The sequence below is a fragment of the Mercenaria mercenaria genome, chromosome 4 (assembly GCF_021730395.1).
Source record: "Mercenaria mercenaria strain notata chromosome 4, MADL_Memer_1, whole genome shotgun sequence".
Lineage (NCBI taxonomy): Eukaryota > Metazoa > Mollusca > Bivalvia > Venerida > Veneridae > Mercenaria > Mercenaria mercenaria.
The window spans coordinates 80,335,719-80,352,638 of NC_069364.1; the positions used below are offsets into that span (position 1 = coordinate 80,335,719).

A 16,920-nucleotide genomic window follows, 5' to 3' on the forward strand; every position below is an offset into this window, starting at 1 on the left:
TTTAAAGGCATATAGCTTTGAAACTTATATTTGTCTTTGTCTTGGTCAGTTACCAACCTCAGTGGGTCAAGTCCCATAACTCTGACATTTATTTTGGCCAAATCATGCTCCTGTTTGACTTAGAAAATCCTGGTTAAAGTTTAGTATGCAAGTGCATATAGCTATTATTTAAACTTTTTAAAGGCATATATAGCTTTGAAACTTATTTTTGTGCCCCCCCCCCCCCCCCCCCCCCCCCCCCACCACCATGGTGGGGGCATATAGATTTGCTCTTGCCCGTCCGTCCTTCCGAGAATGTTGTGTCACGCCTAGCTCCAAAAGTATTTGATGTAGAGTCACAAAACTTTACAGGAATGTTGGTCGGCATGTGTAGTTGTGCACCTGGGCTTTCGCGTCCAGATTCATTCAGTCGTGTAGAAGTTATGGTCCCTGACTTTGTAAAAATTGGTCATTTTAGTGTTGTGTCGCGCCTAGCTCCAAAAGTATTTGACGTAGAGTCACAAAACTTTACAGGAATGTTGGTCAGCATGTGTAGTTGTGCACGTGGGGTTTCGCATCTGGATTCATTCAGTTTTGTAGGAGTTATGGCCCCTGACTTAGTAAAAAATTGGTCATTTTAATGTTGTGTCGAACGTAGCTCCGAAAGTATTTGACCTAAAGTCACCAAAGTTTACAGGAATGTTGGTCAGCATGTGCAGTTGTGCACCTGGGGTTTCTTGTCTGGATTCATTCAGTCTTGTAGGAGTTATAGCCCCTGACTTATTTTGTTGTTTTTTAGCTCCAGGTGAGTTTTTCTGATCACTCAATGTCCGGCGTCTGTCGTCTGTCTGTCTGTCCATCAACATTTAGCTTGTGTATGCGATAGAGGCTGTATTTTTCAACTGATGTTCATGAAATTTGGTTAGAATGATCACCTTGATGAAATATAGGCCGAGTTCGAAAATGGGTCATCTGGGGACAAAAACTAGGTCACTAGGTCAAATCAAAGAAAAGAAAACTTTGTGTATGCGATAGAGGCTGTATTTTTCAATTAATCTTCTAATTTGGGTCAGAATGATAACCTTGATGAAATCTAGGCCACGTACGAAAATGGGTCATCTGGGGTCAAAAACTAGGTCACTAGGTCAAATCAAAGAAAAACCTTGTGTATGTGATAGAGGCTGTATTTTTCAATTAATCTTCATGAATTTTGGTCAGAATGATTGCCTTGATGAAATCTAGGTCAGGTTCGGATATGGGTCATCTGGGATCAAAAAGTAGGTAATTAGGTCAAATCAAAGAAAAACTTTGTGTATGCGATAGAGGATGTATTTTTCAATTGATCTTTATGAAATTTGGTGAGAATGATTGCCTTGATAAAATCTAGTTTGAGTTTGATTATTGGTCATCTTGGATCAAAAAGTAGGTCACTAGGTCAAATCAAAGAAAAACCTTCTGTATGCGACAGAGGCTGTATTTTTCAATTGATCTTCATGAAATTTGGTCAGAATGATTGCCTTGATGAAGTCTAGGTTAAATTTAAATATGGGTCATCTGGGATCAAAAAGTAGGTCACTAGGTCAAATCAAAGGAAAACGTTGTGTATGCAATAGAGGCTGTTTTTTTCAGTTGATCTTTCTGAAAGTAAGTCAGAATGATTGCCTTGATAAAATCTAGGTAGAAATTGAATATGGGTCATCTGTAGTCAAAAAGTAGGTCACTAGGTCAAATCAAAGAAAAACCTCGTGTATGTGGTAGAGGCAGTATTTTTCAACTGATCTTCATGAAATTTTGTCAGAATGATAGCCTTGATAAAATCTAGGTCAAGTTCGAATATGGGTCATCTGGGTTCAAAAACTAGGTCACTAGGTCAAATCAAAGAAAAACTTTGTGTATGCGATAGAGACTGTATTTTTCAACTGATCTTCATGAAATTTGATCAGAATGATAGCTTTGATGAAATCTAAGTCAAGTTCGAATATGGGTCTTCTGTGATCAAAAACTAGGTCACTAGGTCAAATCAAAGAAAATACTTGCTTATACTCAAGGTTTTTGCTCCAATTTTTATAATTGGTCAGAATATTTTTTTCCATGAAATCACTAGGTCAAACATGTTTAAACTGTTACGGTGTATTATGGTGTGTTTCTCAGGTGAGCGACCTAGGGCCATCTTATCCTTCTTGTTTTAGTTTTTTCATTACACAAGACCAGACTTCTTGTCCAGACTTACTCAAAAAAAAAAAGTTTGTGAAACATGTATGTTAAAATGTACTTGACCTAGAATCATAAAACATTAGAGGATTGTTTTATAGCCTGTGATGGCTAACTAAGTGAAAAATACACATAAAGTTCTTAAAAGTTTGTGTTGCAAGCATCTTAAAAATGATTTAACCTGAGTCATAAAACCATATTACAGTGGCATGTGTGGGGGCACCTGTGTCCTGTGGACACACATCTAGTTTTCTTTTTTTTTTACATTAATAATCAACCTCACAGGATTAAGTTTCATAACTCTTACATGTGTTTTGGGCCCAAATTATGCCCCCTTTTGGACTAAAAATTCTGGTTGAAGTTTTGCATGCAAGTTACTATCTGCAAAACTAATGCAGATATTGATTTGTCTTCGGGGTTATAAAACTAGATGATAGTGTCAAGTCCTATAACTCTGACATTTATTTTGGCCAAATTATGCCTCCTTTTGGACTTAGAAAATCCTGGTCAAAGCATGCAAAATACTATCTGAGAAACGAATGCAAATATTGAATTGAAACTTCACATGTTTCTTTGGGTTCATAAAACTAGGGTCATAGCAACAAGTCCTATATCTCTGACATATATTTTGTAAAATTATGTCCCTTTTGAACTTAAAAACTTCTGGTTACAGTTTTTCATGCAAGTTACAATCTCCAAAACTAATGCAGATACTGGATTGAAACTCTATAGATATTTTAACATTTAGGGTAATATTTCTGCTTCTAGGACAACAATTTGAATAGACAAGCATTGGTTGTCTTACGGACAGCTCTTGTTAAGGCTTTTTAGCTTGACTTTTCAAAGAAAAGATGAGCTATTGCACTTGCCCCAGTGTCGGTGTTGCCGTTGGTTAAAGTTTTTGATAAAGTCAAATATTTCTGTTACTATCAAAGCTATTGATTTGAAACTTAAAACAGTTATTGACTATATTAATCTATACCAGGAGAAACAATCCCTATAACTCTATTTGAATTTTGATGGAGTTATGCCCCTTTTTAACTTAGAATTTTTTTGGTTTAAGTTTTTGATAAAGTCAAATATCTCTGTTACTATGAAAGCTTTTGACTTGAAACTTAAAACAGTTATTTCTTATCAAAGTCTACTCCATGAGAAACAGTCCCCATAACTGATTTGAATTTTGACAGAGTTATGCCCCTTTTTAACTTAGAATTTTTTGGTTGAAGTTTTATAAAGTTTTTACTGGCAAAGCTCTAATTCAGAGTCAAGCACTGAGAAAAGTCGAGTGTGCTGTCAGGGTTCTCGGAAACGCCGAAATCGGCGTCCCTGGTCGCATAATTGGTCCCGGTATACGCGTGTTTATTGCAGCTTGGAAGTCCCCGGACGCCCGTTTCTGCAGTGAGAGGCAGTGAAAATTAATTGATTACATAAATTGCGAATACACAAGGTTTGACTCGAGAGCAAAATATGTGGGCGGAGTTTCTGGTTTGTCACCGATAGCCGCATACAGCCAATCAGTATTGCCCGTTTCCACTTCACCGCGAGACAGATCAACTCGAATACATGTGATTGTCGGTGTGATTGCATAGGTGACAATTTCTAATTGCTAACGACGGATTACATAGTGTTTGAAGTAACTCCGATTGTTTTCTCACGTACTAATTACCAATTTTAAAGAACTTTTTAGAATCTTTTTTAAGAAAGTGATAATTAGGCTTAATTATGAACGTCCGAGTAATTTTATGATGCCGGTCTTAGTAACGTGATTATTTTTCTGCAAAATCGCTGATGTTATTTCAGGAAGCATTTATTAATATGTTGATCATAGACATACTGTGCATTCTTGTATTTTAGACACGTTGTGTTCTTAATGAGTATTAAAATAAAAGTAGTAATAGTTTATATATTTTCTTTTCACTGTATGTTTATATACGTTTCCATTCTGAAATAAGAAAGACCAGTAAAGAAAAAATTATCAGGAGCGATTTTTGGGCAACTTGATATTTTCACAAGGGGGATTTTGTCCAACTTGATAACTTCACTGGGGGATTTTGTCCAGGAAGATCAGAAGCAGCAGGGTGTGGGGGGTGGGGGAGGGGGGTGTTGTGCAGGGGTGATTTTTTCCTACATTAATTTTTGACTACATGTGACCTATTTTATCTTTACTTTTTACCACACCTTAACAATATTTGTGTGAAGAATTGTGTTTACAAAATGTCTGTCAGCCTACACTTAATTTGACAGTACAATAGAGGCCTGTGTTTTGACGAAACGTTTGAGTCTGTACGTCAGTCTAGTTAGTAGTTGGGACTGCAACTTTTTCAGCTTTGGGAGTCCCAGGACTGCAACTTGAAATTGCTAGTGAGAACCCTGGCTGTCTTACAGACAGCTCTTGTTTGACTTAGAATTTTTGAGTAAAGGTTTTGATAAAGTCAAATATATCTGTTACTGAAGAGTTTTACTTCTCAGCTGCGGTGATCATGCTTTCGACTTGAAACTTAAAATAGTTATTACAATAAAAGTCTACACCAGGAGAAACAATCCCTATAACATTGATTTGAATTTTGACGAGTTATGCCCCGTTTTAACGTAGAATTGTTTGGTTAAACTTTTATCAAGTTTTTACTGGCAAAGCTCTAATTCAGAGTCAAGTACTGAGAAAAGTCGAGCGCGCTGTCTTATGGACAGCTCTTGTTTTGAAAGTCGGAACTTAACATCAATGGTGTTTAGTGCTAATGTTACAGAATGATGTGTAAGTTCATAAGCACAAGACACCAACAATGTAAAGACTTAAAAATTTAGCACTAGCTAGAACTATCACTGTTATGAGGACACCAGGGTGGCTTGCACTTTGATTTTTGCACTCAAAATGATCGGACCAAATGCAGAAAAAATCACTTCATCTTAGTCAAAAATATATTTGAGCTGTGCCATGAGAAAACCAACATAGTGGCTTTGCGACCAGCATGGATCCAGACCAGCCTGCGCATCCGCGCTGTCTGGTCAGGATCCATGCTGTTAGCTTTCAAAGCCTATTGCTATTAGAGAAAATGTTAGCGAACAGCATGGATCCTGACCAGACTGTGCGGATGCGCAGGCTGGTCTGGATCCATGCTGGTCGCAAAGCCACTATGTTGGTTTTCCCATGGCACGGCTCATTTATAAAGAAAGAACGCATGTTGTATATTATTTTATAGGCTTAGGACCATCACATTCTGAGGTGCCATTCAGGTCACAGTTAGAGGCTAAGCAGATACAGAAACAGAAGAAAAAGATGATCCAGGGAGATACAGGTGTGCACATTAACCTTGGCTTCCTCTTATAAGGCATAAAGTAATGAATATTATCACGTTGGACGTTGCGGGAGTGAAATAAAGCCATTATATAAATTTGATAATACACTACTGTAATAAAGCTTTGAAGTCAACGTCGTTAAAATAAAGTATCAGAGACGTCAAATTGACTTGTTAGCCCACCATCATCAGATGGTGGGCTATTCAAATCTCTCTGCGTCTGTGGTCCGTCGTCTGTCTGTCCGTTAACAATTTCTCGTTATCGCATCTCCTCAGAAACTACTGGGGGGATTTTGACCAAACTTTGTCAGAAAGATGTATTGGTACCCTAGTTGTGGCCCCCTGAAAATCAGACTGGTTCAACAATTTTTGAGTGAGTTATGGCACTTTGTTTATTTTCATAATTTACATAGATTTGTATAGGGAAAAACTTCTTGTCCAAAACCACAGAGCCTAGGGCTTTGATATTTGGTATGTAGCATCATCTAGTGGTCTTCTACCAAGATTGTTCAAATTATTTCCCTTGGGTCAAATATGGCCCCGTCCCCGAGGTCACATGGTTTATATAGACTTATATAGGGAAAAACTTTGAAAAACTTCTTGTCCAAAACCACAGGGCCTAGGGCTTTGATATTTTGTATATGGTTCTCTACTAAAAGTTTTCAAATTATTACCCTAGGGTCAAATATGGCCCCGCCCTGGGGGTCACATGGTTTACATAGACTTGTATAGGGAAAATCTTCTTGTCCACACCACAAAGCCTAAGCCTTTGATATTTGTACCCCCCCCCCCCCCCCCCCCCCCCCCCCGACAACAAAGTTGTAAGGGGGGGTATACTGGTTTCAGGTTGTCTGTCCGTAGACACAATCTTGTGCGCTTCATCTGTCCTCATCCCCTTGACACAATTTAATGAAACTTTACACAAGTGATCAGGAACAACAGTAGTTGTGCATGGGGCATGTTAGGTTCTTTCAACAACAAAAATTGCAGACTTTGTTTCTTGTTAACATACTATGTACATACAGTCTGCATATGCAGTCTTGAGCGCGCCTAATCTTCTGAACCCTTGCACACAATTTAATGAAACTTCATACAAGTGATCAATACCAACCCTAGTTGTGCATGGTGCATGTTACGTTCTTTTAGATAAATATTCTGCATAGTTATGGGACTTTTTTTGTTGCTATACTGTATACATACAGTCTATATACAGTCAAACTCGCTTTATATGAACTCTTCGGGACCTGGGAAATGTGTTCGTATCAAACGAAATTCGTATAAACGAATGTATGACACCCGGATAATTTGCCCGAGCAAGTTGGACAGTATCACCAATGAATAGCTTCCGATGAATTAAAAAACATTAGTGAATAGATGTTCATTGGGAGTTTTAAACTGATAAGTGAGTGTATTCAGGTTAGTATGTACAATAAAGTAACTCAACAAAATTCATACTTAGACACGTAAAAATTTATGAAAATAAAATTTAATGTACAAATGTATTGAATCATCAAGTGTTTATAACACATATAGATACATAGGAATACAGTAACGTGTATACGTCAATGCATTTTTGCAACAGGTACTTTACACATGGTATTTCAATCTTTTACTTGAAAAAAAACTGGTAAATTTTGGTTGAATTTTACTATTATTTAGTTCCTGAATCCCACATTCCTCTAATTCTGAACAATATTTGAAAGAAATTGATTTTCTTCTTATGCCAGACTTAGGCATAGCCATTATGATATCAGAACTACACTACATGGCCCTAAAACATACAATGAAATTATATTTTTATGGACAGGTGTATTAATGAAAGTGAAATTATATTTTTATGGATAGGTGTATTAATGAAAGTGATTATCGCTCAATTGCTGAAAACATTCTTACTTGGACTCGATTGTAATGAATAAAATAACTGCATACATAATGCTAATCTCTTTACATAATGCTAATCTCTTTATTATGTATTTATCGATTACAGGTGATAATTACTTCAATTAATTATAAGCACTTTACAGATTCAAAAAGTCACGCGAAGCAAAAACTGGCCGCCGACTTCTAAAATTAGTTTGTATCAAAAAATGGAAACTTATGACATTTTAGCTCATTGGGACTTCCAGAATGTGTTCATATCTCCCGAAAATTCGTATGAAGCGAGTTCGCTATTACCGAAATAATTTTACAAAGCAATGGAAGGACTCAGCCGGGGAATCTAGATTTTGTTCGTTATAGCCGAAAATTCGTATCAAGCGAGTTCGTATTAAGTGGACTCGACTGTACATACAGTCCACATAATTATGCAATCTTGTGTGCGTCAAATTGCAATGTACTGTGTCAGTGCATGCGGGGGGTACATTCATCACCTTTAGTGATAGCTCTAGTTGTAAAGAAGCATCATCTAGTGGTTCTCTACCAAGTTTGTTCAAATTATCCCTCTAGGGTCAAATATGGCCCCTCCCCGGGGGTCACATGGTTCATATAGACTTATATAGGGAAAAACTTTTAAAATCTTCTTGTCCATAACCTACAACATTCAAATTTGGACCACATGATTGTATAGTTTTGAGTGGCAAGATGAACCTTGACCCGAGTTGACCTTGATCTTGACCTAGTGACCTACTTTCACATTTCTGTACCTACAGCCTTCAAATTTGGACCACATGCATAGTTTTGTGCACCGAAAAAAAAACTTTGACCTTGACATTGACCTAGTGACCTACTTTCACATTTTTGAAGGTACAGGCTTAAAATTTGGACCACATGCATAGTTTTGTGTTCTGAAATGAAATTTGACCTTGATTTTTGACCTAGTGACCTACTTTCACATTTCTCAAGCAACAGCCTTAAAATTTGGACCACATGCATAGTTTTGTGCACTGAAAAAAAACTTTGACCTTGACATTGACCTAGTGACCTACTTTCACATTTTTGAAGGTACAGGCTTCAAATTTGGACCACATGCATAGTTTTGTGTTCCGAAATGAAATTTGACCTTGATTTTGACCTAGTGACCTACTTTTACATTTCTGTAGCTACAGCCTTCAAATTTGGACCACATGCATAGTTTTGTGTACTGAAATGAACTTTGATCTCGAGATTGACCTAGTGGCCTACTTTCACATTTCTGAAGCTACAGGTTTCAAATTTGGACCTCATGCATAGTTTTGTGTTCTTGATTGAAATTTGACATTGATTTTTACCTAGTACCTACTTTCACATTTCTCAAGCTACAGCCTTCAGATTTGAAGCTCATGCATAGTTTTGTGTCCTGAAATGAACTTTGACCTTGAAATTGATCTATTGACCTACTTTCACATTTCTCAAGCTACAGCTTTCAAAGTTGGACCACATGCATGTACCACATGCACAGTGTTGTGTACTTAAATGAAATTTGACCTTGATTTTGACCTTGAGCTAGTCTTGAAATTTGGAACATTCAGAAATGGCTCAATGGTGGGGGCCAAGATCACTCTATGATCTCTTGTTTATAATAGTTACAGAAAGTATTTTTTTATGTTTCTGTTGGAAAAGCTTACATGTGATAAAAAGAATATTACATTCGTGATTTTCCACATTGAATTTATTAGATTTGTTGAATAAAATTGAAAAAATGCTCGGCACAGCCTCGCATTTTATTATTTTATTCAATTTGTTTTTAAGTTCAGTATGAACAGACACCCATGTAATATCCTCTATTTAACTTTTAATACTGAAAATACTAATTTGATAGAAAGATAGAGCCTGAATGGGATGTACAGGTATTTCTTTATGCCCCCGAAGGGAGGCATATAGTTTTTGAACCGTCTGTCCGTCTGTTGGTCCGTCGGTCTGTCAGTCTGTCAGTCTGTCGGTCTGTCAGTCTGTCCGCAATTTTCGTGTCCGGTCCATATCTTTGTCATCGATGGATGGATTTTCAAATAACTTTGCTTGAATGTGTACCACAGTAAGACGACGTGTCGCGCACAAGACCCAGGTCCGTAGCTCAAAGGTCAAGGTCACACTTAGACATTAAAGGATAGTGCATTGATGGGCGTGTCCGGTCCATATCTTTGTCATCGATGGATGGATTTTCAAATAACTTGGCATGAATGTGTACCACAGTAAGACGACTTGTCGTGTGCAAGACCCAGGTCCGTAGCTCAAAGGTCAAGGTCACACTTAGACTTTAAAGGATAGTGCATTGATGGGCGTTGTCCGGTCCATATCTTTGTTATCCATGATGGATTTTCAAAATAACTTGGCAGAATGTGTACCACAGTAAACGACGTGTCGCGCGCAAGACCCAGGTCCGTAGCTCAAAGGTCAAGTCACACTTAGACGTTAAAGGTCATTTTTCATGATAGTGCATTGATGGGCGTGTCCAGTCCATATCTTTTCATTCATGTATGGATTTTAAAATAACTAACTGCATGAATGTGTGACACAGTAAACGACGTGTCGCACGCAAGACCCAGCTCCGTAGGTCAAAGGTCCTAAACTCTAACATCGGCCATAACTATTCATTCAAAGTGCCATCGGGGGCATGTGTCATCCTATGGAGACAGCTCTTGTTTTATATGTGTGAAATAGATCCTTGGTGCATTTGTTTTTAACCTTTAGCCTGCTGGCGGCAAGTGATTCTGCCTTTGCAGCTAGTGTAGACCAAGATCAGCCTGCACATCTGTGCAGCCTGATCATGGTCTGCACTATTCGCTGTTCAGTCAGTAAATTTTCACTGAACACCCCTCAAATGATAAAATTAATGGTACTGCCCAAATTGAATGGACCAGTCCGTTTTCAGAAATTTAGCAGGCTAAAGGTTAATGAAAGGAAATGAAAAGACCGTAATTTGTTGCTGTATAAGCTGTCCGTGTGAAATTAAGAAAATATTTGACATCTTGTGAAAAAAAAAGATGTAACCAGTACGATTTAAATAGCTGATATACTTATTTTAAGAGAATCTATGCTTACACTTGAATTTTTTTTTGTTTACTGTTGTTTCAATCCCAGCTGTGACAAATGAAAACAAACTTGCACAAGATCAAAAGAAAAAGAAGAAGAAAAGAAAATTGGAGGAGGTTAAAGGTACATGTGTTTACATTTTTTACAGTGTAATGTAAAAGCCACACCTATGTTTAAAGACCACACTTGAAAGAGCACAAAATTGATCTTTATTTGCTTGTGGCTATTATACATAGGTAAAAATACACTGCAGGTATTTTCATTTGAAATGAAACCAGTTATCTTTAGAGCCTGATGGTCTCATTTCACAGGTGGTCTCTAGCGCATGTGGAAACACACTGCAAATGTTTATCATAGTCATACATTACTGGTCTGATTACCCAAAGTAATGCTTAGATGCTGTGTTTATATTGGCCTTAACAGCTAGATGGTTTCTGTTCATATGTTGCTTGGAGAGAAGGCTTGCTTATGTGTTCTATGTGCATACTAAGTACAGTATCACTACCAAGGGGAATAGGCTGATGTAAGAGGAACTGTAGAAAAAAAGTTTGTAATTTGCCAGTAAAATATGTGGTTACGTAGATCACTCCTTGAGAGACTATATGAAACAATATAATTTTATTGCTGCACATGATGATCTGTTAATAAAAGCACTATGTTCAGATGCTTCTTTTTTGCATGTTTCATTTGTAATGGTGTTGAAACAGTAAAGCAGATAGTGAAAGTTGATGATGTTGGTTCTTGAAGTTAATCATATTTCATTCATTTATTAAAGTCTGAAATGACAATTACAACATATAAAATGATTGATCTTGTAATTACTGTTATTATAGCAGTTGCTGAGGATGTCAGTAAAAAGAAAATGAAATTAGAAAAGACAAAACCTGACAGTTCCGAGGACAGTGACGATGATAGTGATACAGAACCAGCAGGTCATTCTAAAAAACTGAAGCAAGGAAATAGGAAGGCAGTGACTAATGATTCAAAGAAAATGACTGATGATATTGATGATGAATCTAGTGATGAAAACAGTGAAAATGAAAGTGATGAAGTTGATGACTCAGGTGTTAAGGATGAGATGGAGAGTGATGATTCAGAGAAAGACAGTGATGGTGAGATAGAAGAAGAAGAGGCAGATGAAGAGGAGAGCACTGATATAAAACCTCCAGAGGAGCAGACATGTAAGTTTTTGCGTAAATAGATCTGTGGGGGAACTTGGTCCTTTTTAGGGGCTGCTAAAGCTTAAAATATTATACCTTCTCATGAACTGCTTCATGAATGGATCTTCTGTAAACTTGGTATGTAAATTCATTGTACGGTCCTCTCTCAGTTTTGTTTAAATGGGGGCACCTTGCCCCTTTTAGGGGCTGCTAAAGCTAAAAAGTAGAAAAATATTTAAACAGGGTTTCAGAAATCTTATGTCTAGAGCCCAGGGGCTACCAGTAAATTCTGTCAGGCTACAAAATGTTTTCAGAGCGTGCCAGCCGGGCTGCCTAAAAAAATCTATACCGAGTAGCCTTGAAATCAATCACATAATTTTGACAGTAACTGTTGTCAGTGATTCCCTTATTTTATGGAGTGATACACCCCAGAGGCATTAATTATATATATATATAATTATAATAACTATAAACATGTCCAAGTCTTCCCAGTTATGTTTGCTTGTATTTGCAACTGTATGTAATATAGTGCAGCTGCATATATTTGCAGTATAAAATCTGGACAAATTTGTAGATTTGAATCTAGAATTGAGGACAGGATTACAAGTTTATATTAAGCCAGAATTTAGACAGCTATATAGAACTAAGCAAGAGTCTCTAGAAAAATATTCTGATTAAATATTTAATGTGTTTCAGTGCCAGGGAGTTCACTAGGTGTTGGTATAGTTACAGACAAGTCCTTCAAGAGCCTTGAGGGTCGGGTATGCGCTAACACATTAGATGGTATCAAGGATATGGGATTCACACATATGACAGAAATACAGGCCAATGCTATACCACATCTTCTTGAAGGAAGGTATTGAACTGATTGAATATAAGCAAATATTATATCATTTTGAAACATTCATGTCGTAGTGGGGGCCACATGACCAAGTGGTTAATGTCGTCTGCTTCAAATCACCTGCCCTTCAGTGCAAGGATGCCATCCAACCTGTTTATAGAAGGTCTATGGTACTTAACTATGAAATAGCCACGACCATTTAAAGCTTGAAAGAAGTCAAATAACTTCAGTTATAAGCTGCATTATGTAAAACTGAGTTTGCTGTTATGTTGCTTGGTTGCATTCTATGCTTTTGAAGGATTTCACAGATTTTATTAAAACCAAGTAGAATGAACATACTGTGATAAATAACAGATATGTATTCCTACGTATTACTGTGAGCTTTTGTCAAATATAAAACAGCCGTTTGCTGTTTGGTGAGCAATAGACAAAAACTTCAAATAACTTATTATAAGGTCATCTTAAAATAAGAATAAATTTATTGTACCCCCCGACAACAAAGTTGTAAGGGGGGGTATACTGGTTTCAGGTTGTCTGTCTGTCTGTCTGTCCGTCTGGCCGTCTGTCCGTAGACGCAATCTTGTGCGCACCATCTGTCCTTATCCCCTTGACAGAATTTAATGAAACTTCACACAAGTGATCAGTACCAACAGTAGTTGTGCATGGGGCATGTTAGGTTCTTTTAGAAAAAAAATTTGCAGAGTTATGGGACTTTGTTTTTTTGTTACTATACTATATACATAGACACAATCTTGTGCGCACCATCTCTTCTCATTCCCTGGACACAATTTAATGCCACTTCACACAAGTGATCAGTACCAACAGTAGTTGTGCATGGGGCATGTAAGGTTCTTTTAGAAAAAATTTTTGCAGAGTTATGGGACTTTGTTTTTTGTTACTATACTATATACATAGACACAATCTTGTGGGCACCATCTCTCCTCATCCCCTTGACACAATTTAATGAAACTTCATACAACTGATCAGTAACAACAGTAGTTGTGCATGGGATATGTTAGGTTCTTTCAGCGACAAAAATTGCAGAGTTATGGGACTTTGTTTCTTGTTAACATACTATGTACATACAGTCTGCATATGCAATCTTGTGCGTGCCTAATCTACCAAACCCTTGCACACAATTTAATGGAACTTCACACAAGTGATCAATACCAACCCTAGTTGTGCATGGGGCATGTTACATTCTTTTAGATAAATATTCTGCATAGTTATGGGACTTTGTTTTTTGTAACTATACTGTATACATACAGTCTATATACATACAGTCCACATATTATGCAGTTTTGTGTGTGTCAAACAGCAATGTACTGTGTCAGTGCATGTGGGGGGTACATTCATCACCTTTAGTGATAGCTCTAGTTTATATATAAATTTGATAAAATTTGCAATAGAAACAAGGAGACTGTTGTCATACAGCTGAAAGAACCTTTTTTAGCTCACCTGAGCAATGGTCATGGTGAGCTATTGTAATCACGCTGTGTTCGTCATCTGTCTTGTGTGCGTGCATCCGTCGGTTGTCAACATTTGTATTGAAAAGACATCTCCTCCAAAACCACTGAATGGAATTTAATGAAACTTTGCATGAATGTTCCTTGGAAGGTCCTCTACCAAAGTTGTTTAAATGGTTCCGCTTGGTTGCACATAGGGGCTGCCAGAGCTAAAAATAGAAAAATCTTCAAACGGCATCTCCTCCTAAACAAATGGTCCAATTTTGAAATAATTTCACACAAATGGTCCTTATGTCACCCTCTACCAAGATTATTCAAATTATACCGATTCGTCAAAAAACATGGCCGCCAGGGGACGTGGTCACTTTTCCCTATATGTATATAGTGGAAATTAAAAAGACCTTCTTGTGTGAAACTGCTCTCTGGATTTTAAAATAATTTTACACAAATTGTCCTTGTGTGACCCTCTGGCAATATTATTCAAATTATTTTGATTCATCAAAAAACATGGCTGCCAGGGGGCTTGGTCACTTTTCCTATTATGTATATAGTAGAAACTTAGAAAATCTTGTTGTATAAAACTGTTAGCCCGATTTTAAAATGATTTCACACAAATTGTCCTTGTGTGACCTTATACAAAAATTGTTCAATTTTTTCGGATTCGTCAAAAAACATGGCCGCCAGAGGCCGTGGTCACTTTTCAACAATTTCTTTAAACAGCATCTCCTCCACAACCACTGAATGGATTTTGATGAATCTTTAAACAAATGATCTCTGGGTAGCCCTCTTTCAAAGTTGTTCAAATGGTTCCATTTCATTGAACATATGGGTCTTTTTGGTTAAAAATAGGTCTTCAGCTGTCAGACTTTAAAAATCCTTTTCTTTAGAGCTTTGGTATTAAGCATGTGATATAAGTGTTCGACTCTCTACCATACTTGTCCAAATTATTGCCCTAAGGTCAAAAAAATGGCCACGCCCCTGTGTCTGACATGTACTTACTATAGGCTTTTATATAAGAAACTTTGAAAATCTTCTTCTCTGAATCAGTAATAGCTACAGCCTTGATATTTGGCATGTGATATCAGATTTGTAATGTCTGCCGTAATTGTTCAAACTATTGCCCGAGGTTCAAAAATGTGTGTGACATGTATATAATATAGGTTAACATAGAAGAAACCTAACTCTGTACTTATACAAACACACTTGAAGCCTTGTACACAGGTGAGTGCTTTAGGGTCATTGAGCCTCTTGTTTATATTATATTTTAGCATTTGATGTAGTGAAATGGCCCGCTGATATAACTCATACTCCCGGCTAGATACAGAATGTGCTGATCATAAATTTAATGTCTTACAGACTGGATGACAATGAATTATGTAATTAATGTTGAATATTTACTTAACTATTTCAGGGATTTGATGGGAGCAGCAAAGACTGGTAGTGGTAAAACCCTCGCCTTCCTCTTGCCAGCTGTTGAACTTCTATATAATCTCAAGTTTATGCCCAGAAATGGTAATGATTTTGAAAATATAGATTGATTCTCTAGAACTCAGTAAGGATATTTCTTTGACTTCACCATATTGTTAATACATGGTGTCATGATTAACAATGACAGCCCTATTTTTAATTTTTCCTTAAAGACTTCCATTGTCTATCTTTAGATAATTACTTAAACTATAAAAAATCCTGATGAGATATGTTCCACTTTACTAAATATATAAAGTAATTGTGTGCAGTAGTAAGTAACAGGCGACTGTTAACAACAATGCAGATTTTTTAGCAATAGTACACATTATTCTGTGTTAGAATATATTATATGCTGCATGAGTATAATACTTATAAAATTTTTACTAATTTTTAGCTCATCTGATTTTTTGAAAAGAAATGAGTTATTGTCATCACTTGATATCGGTGTCTGCGTTGCCTGGTTAAGTTTTATGTTTAGGTCAGCTTTTCTCCTAAACTATCAAAGCTATTGCTTTGAAACTTGCAACACTTGTTCATCATCAACAGCTGACTCAGTGCAGCAAGAAACATAACTCCATACTGCTTTTTGCAAGAATTATGGCCCCTTTTGGACTTAGAAAATATCAGATTTCTTGGTTAAGTTTTGCGTTTAGGTCAGCTTTTCTCCTAAACTATTAAAGCTATTGCTTTGAAACTTGCAACACTTGTTCACCATCATTAGCTGACTCAGTACAGCAAGAAACATAACTCCATCCTGCTTTTTGCAAGAATTATGGCCCCTTTTGGACTTAGAAAATATCAGATTTCTTGGTTAAGTTTTGCGTTTAGGTCAACTTTTCTCCTTTACGATCAATGCTATTGCTTTAAAACTTGGAGCAGTTATTTGCCATTAAAAGCTGAAACTGCACAGCAAGTACTGTAACTCTGCATTGCTTTTTTGCAAGAATTATGGCCCGTTTTGGACTTAGAAAATCAAGGGTAGCTCAATATTTCTATTATACGGAGACAAAAAAATCAGAGGAGCGTCTGCACCCACAAGGCAGTGTTCTTGGTGTTTTTTCTAATCAGTCATCTACTGTAGTTTTAATGATGTTTATGGCCATTTTATTTTGCGATTTTGTAGACATTAGACATGTATTCATGGGGACAAGACTATATATTTTGAAGTTGGATGTTTTTCTGATGCAGCTGACTGTTCACAAGTGTGTTGTATTTATGTATTGCTTGTGAACATTACTGAATGTACAGTAATTATTCTGTCTTCACCAGGTACTGGTGTAATAGTTATATCACCAACTCGAGAGCTGTCCATGCAGACATTTGGAGTATTAAAGGAGTTACTGAAATATCACTGTCACACATATGGCCTCATTATGGGCGGGACCAACAGACAGGAGGAGGCAAAAAAGCTTGGGAAAGGCGTGAATATATTAGTAGCTACACCTGGTAGGCTTCTAGATCATTTACAGGTAATACATATGGGTTTGTCTTTACGTTTTTACAGTTATGTCGGAAATATTAAGGGATTTTTCAGTTAGGTTAGAATTTGAAATAGG

At 36.9% G+C, this 16,920-nt stretch overlaps 1 protein-coding gene across 4 annotated transcripts in view; it reads left to right on the forward strand.

The window, feature by feature from the left end:
- LOC123552273 (uncharacterized) overlaps positions 1–16,920 on the forward strand; it is an 89,398-nt gene that overhangs the window by 12,361 nt on the left and 60,117 nt on the right. Inside the window, exons 3-8 of one of the 4 annotated variants that reach the window (XM_053541767.1) lie at positions 5,388–5,483; positions 10,479–10,553; positions 11,264–11,611; positions 12,287–12,446; positions 15,309–15,409; positions 16,634–16,833. In XM_053541767.1, the coding sequence (XP_053397742.1) occupies positions 5,388–5,483; positions 10,479–10,553; positions 11,264–11,611; positions 12,287–12,446; positions 15,309–15,409; positions 16,634–16,833 (980 nt within the window). The remainder of the gene's footprint in view (positions 1–5,387; positions 5,484–10,478; positions 10,554–11,263; positions 11,612–12,286; positions 12,447–15,308; positions 15,410–16,633; positions 16,834–16,920) is intronic. The other 3 variants (XM_053541768.1, XM_053541769.1, XM_053541770.1) reach the window with 3 other exon arrangements.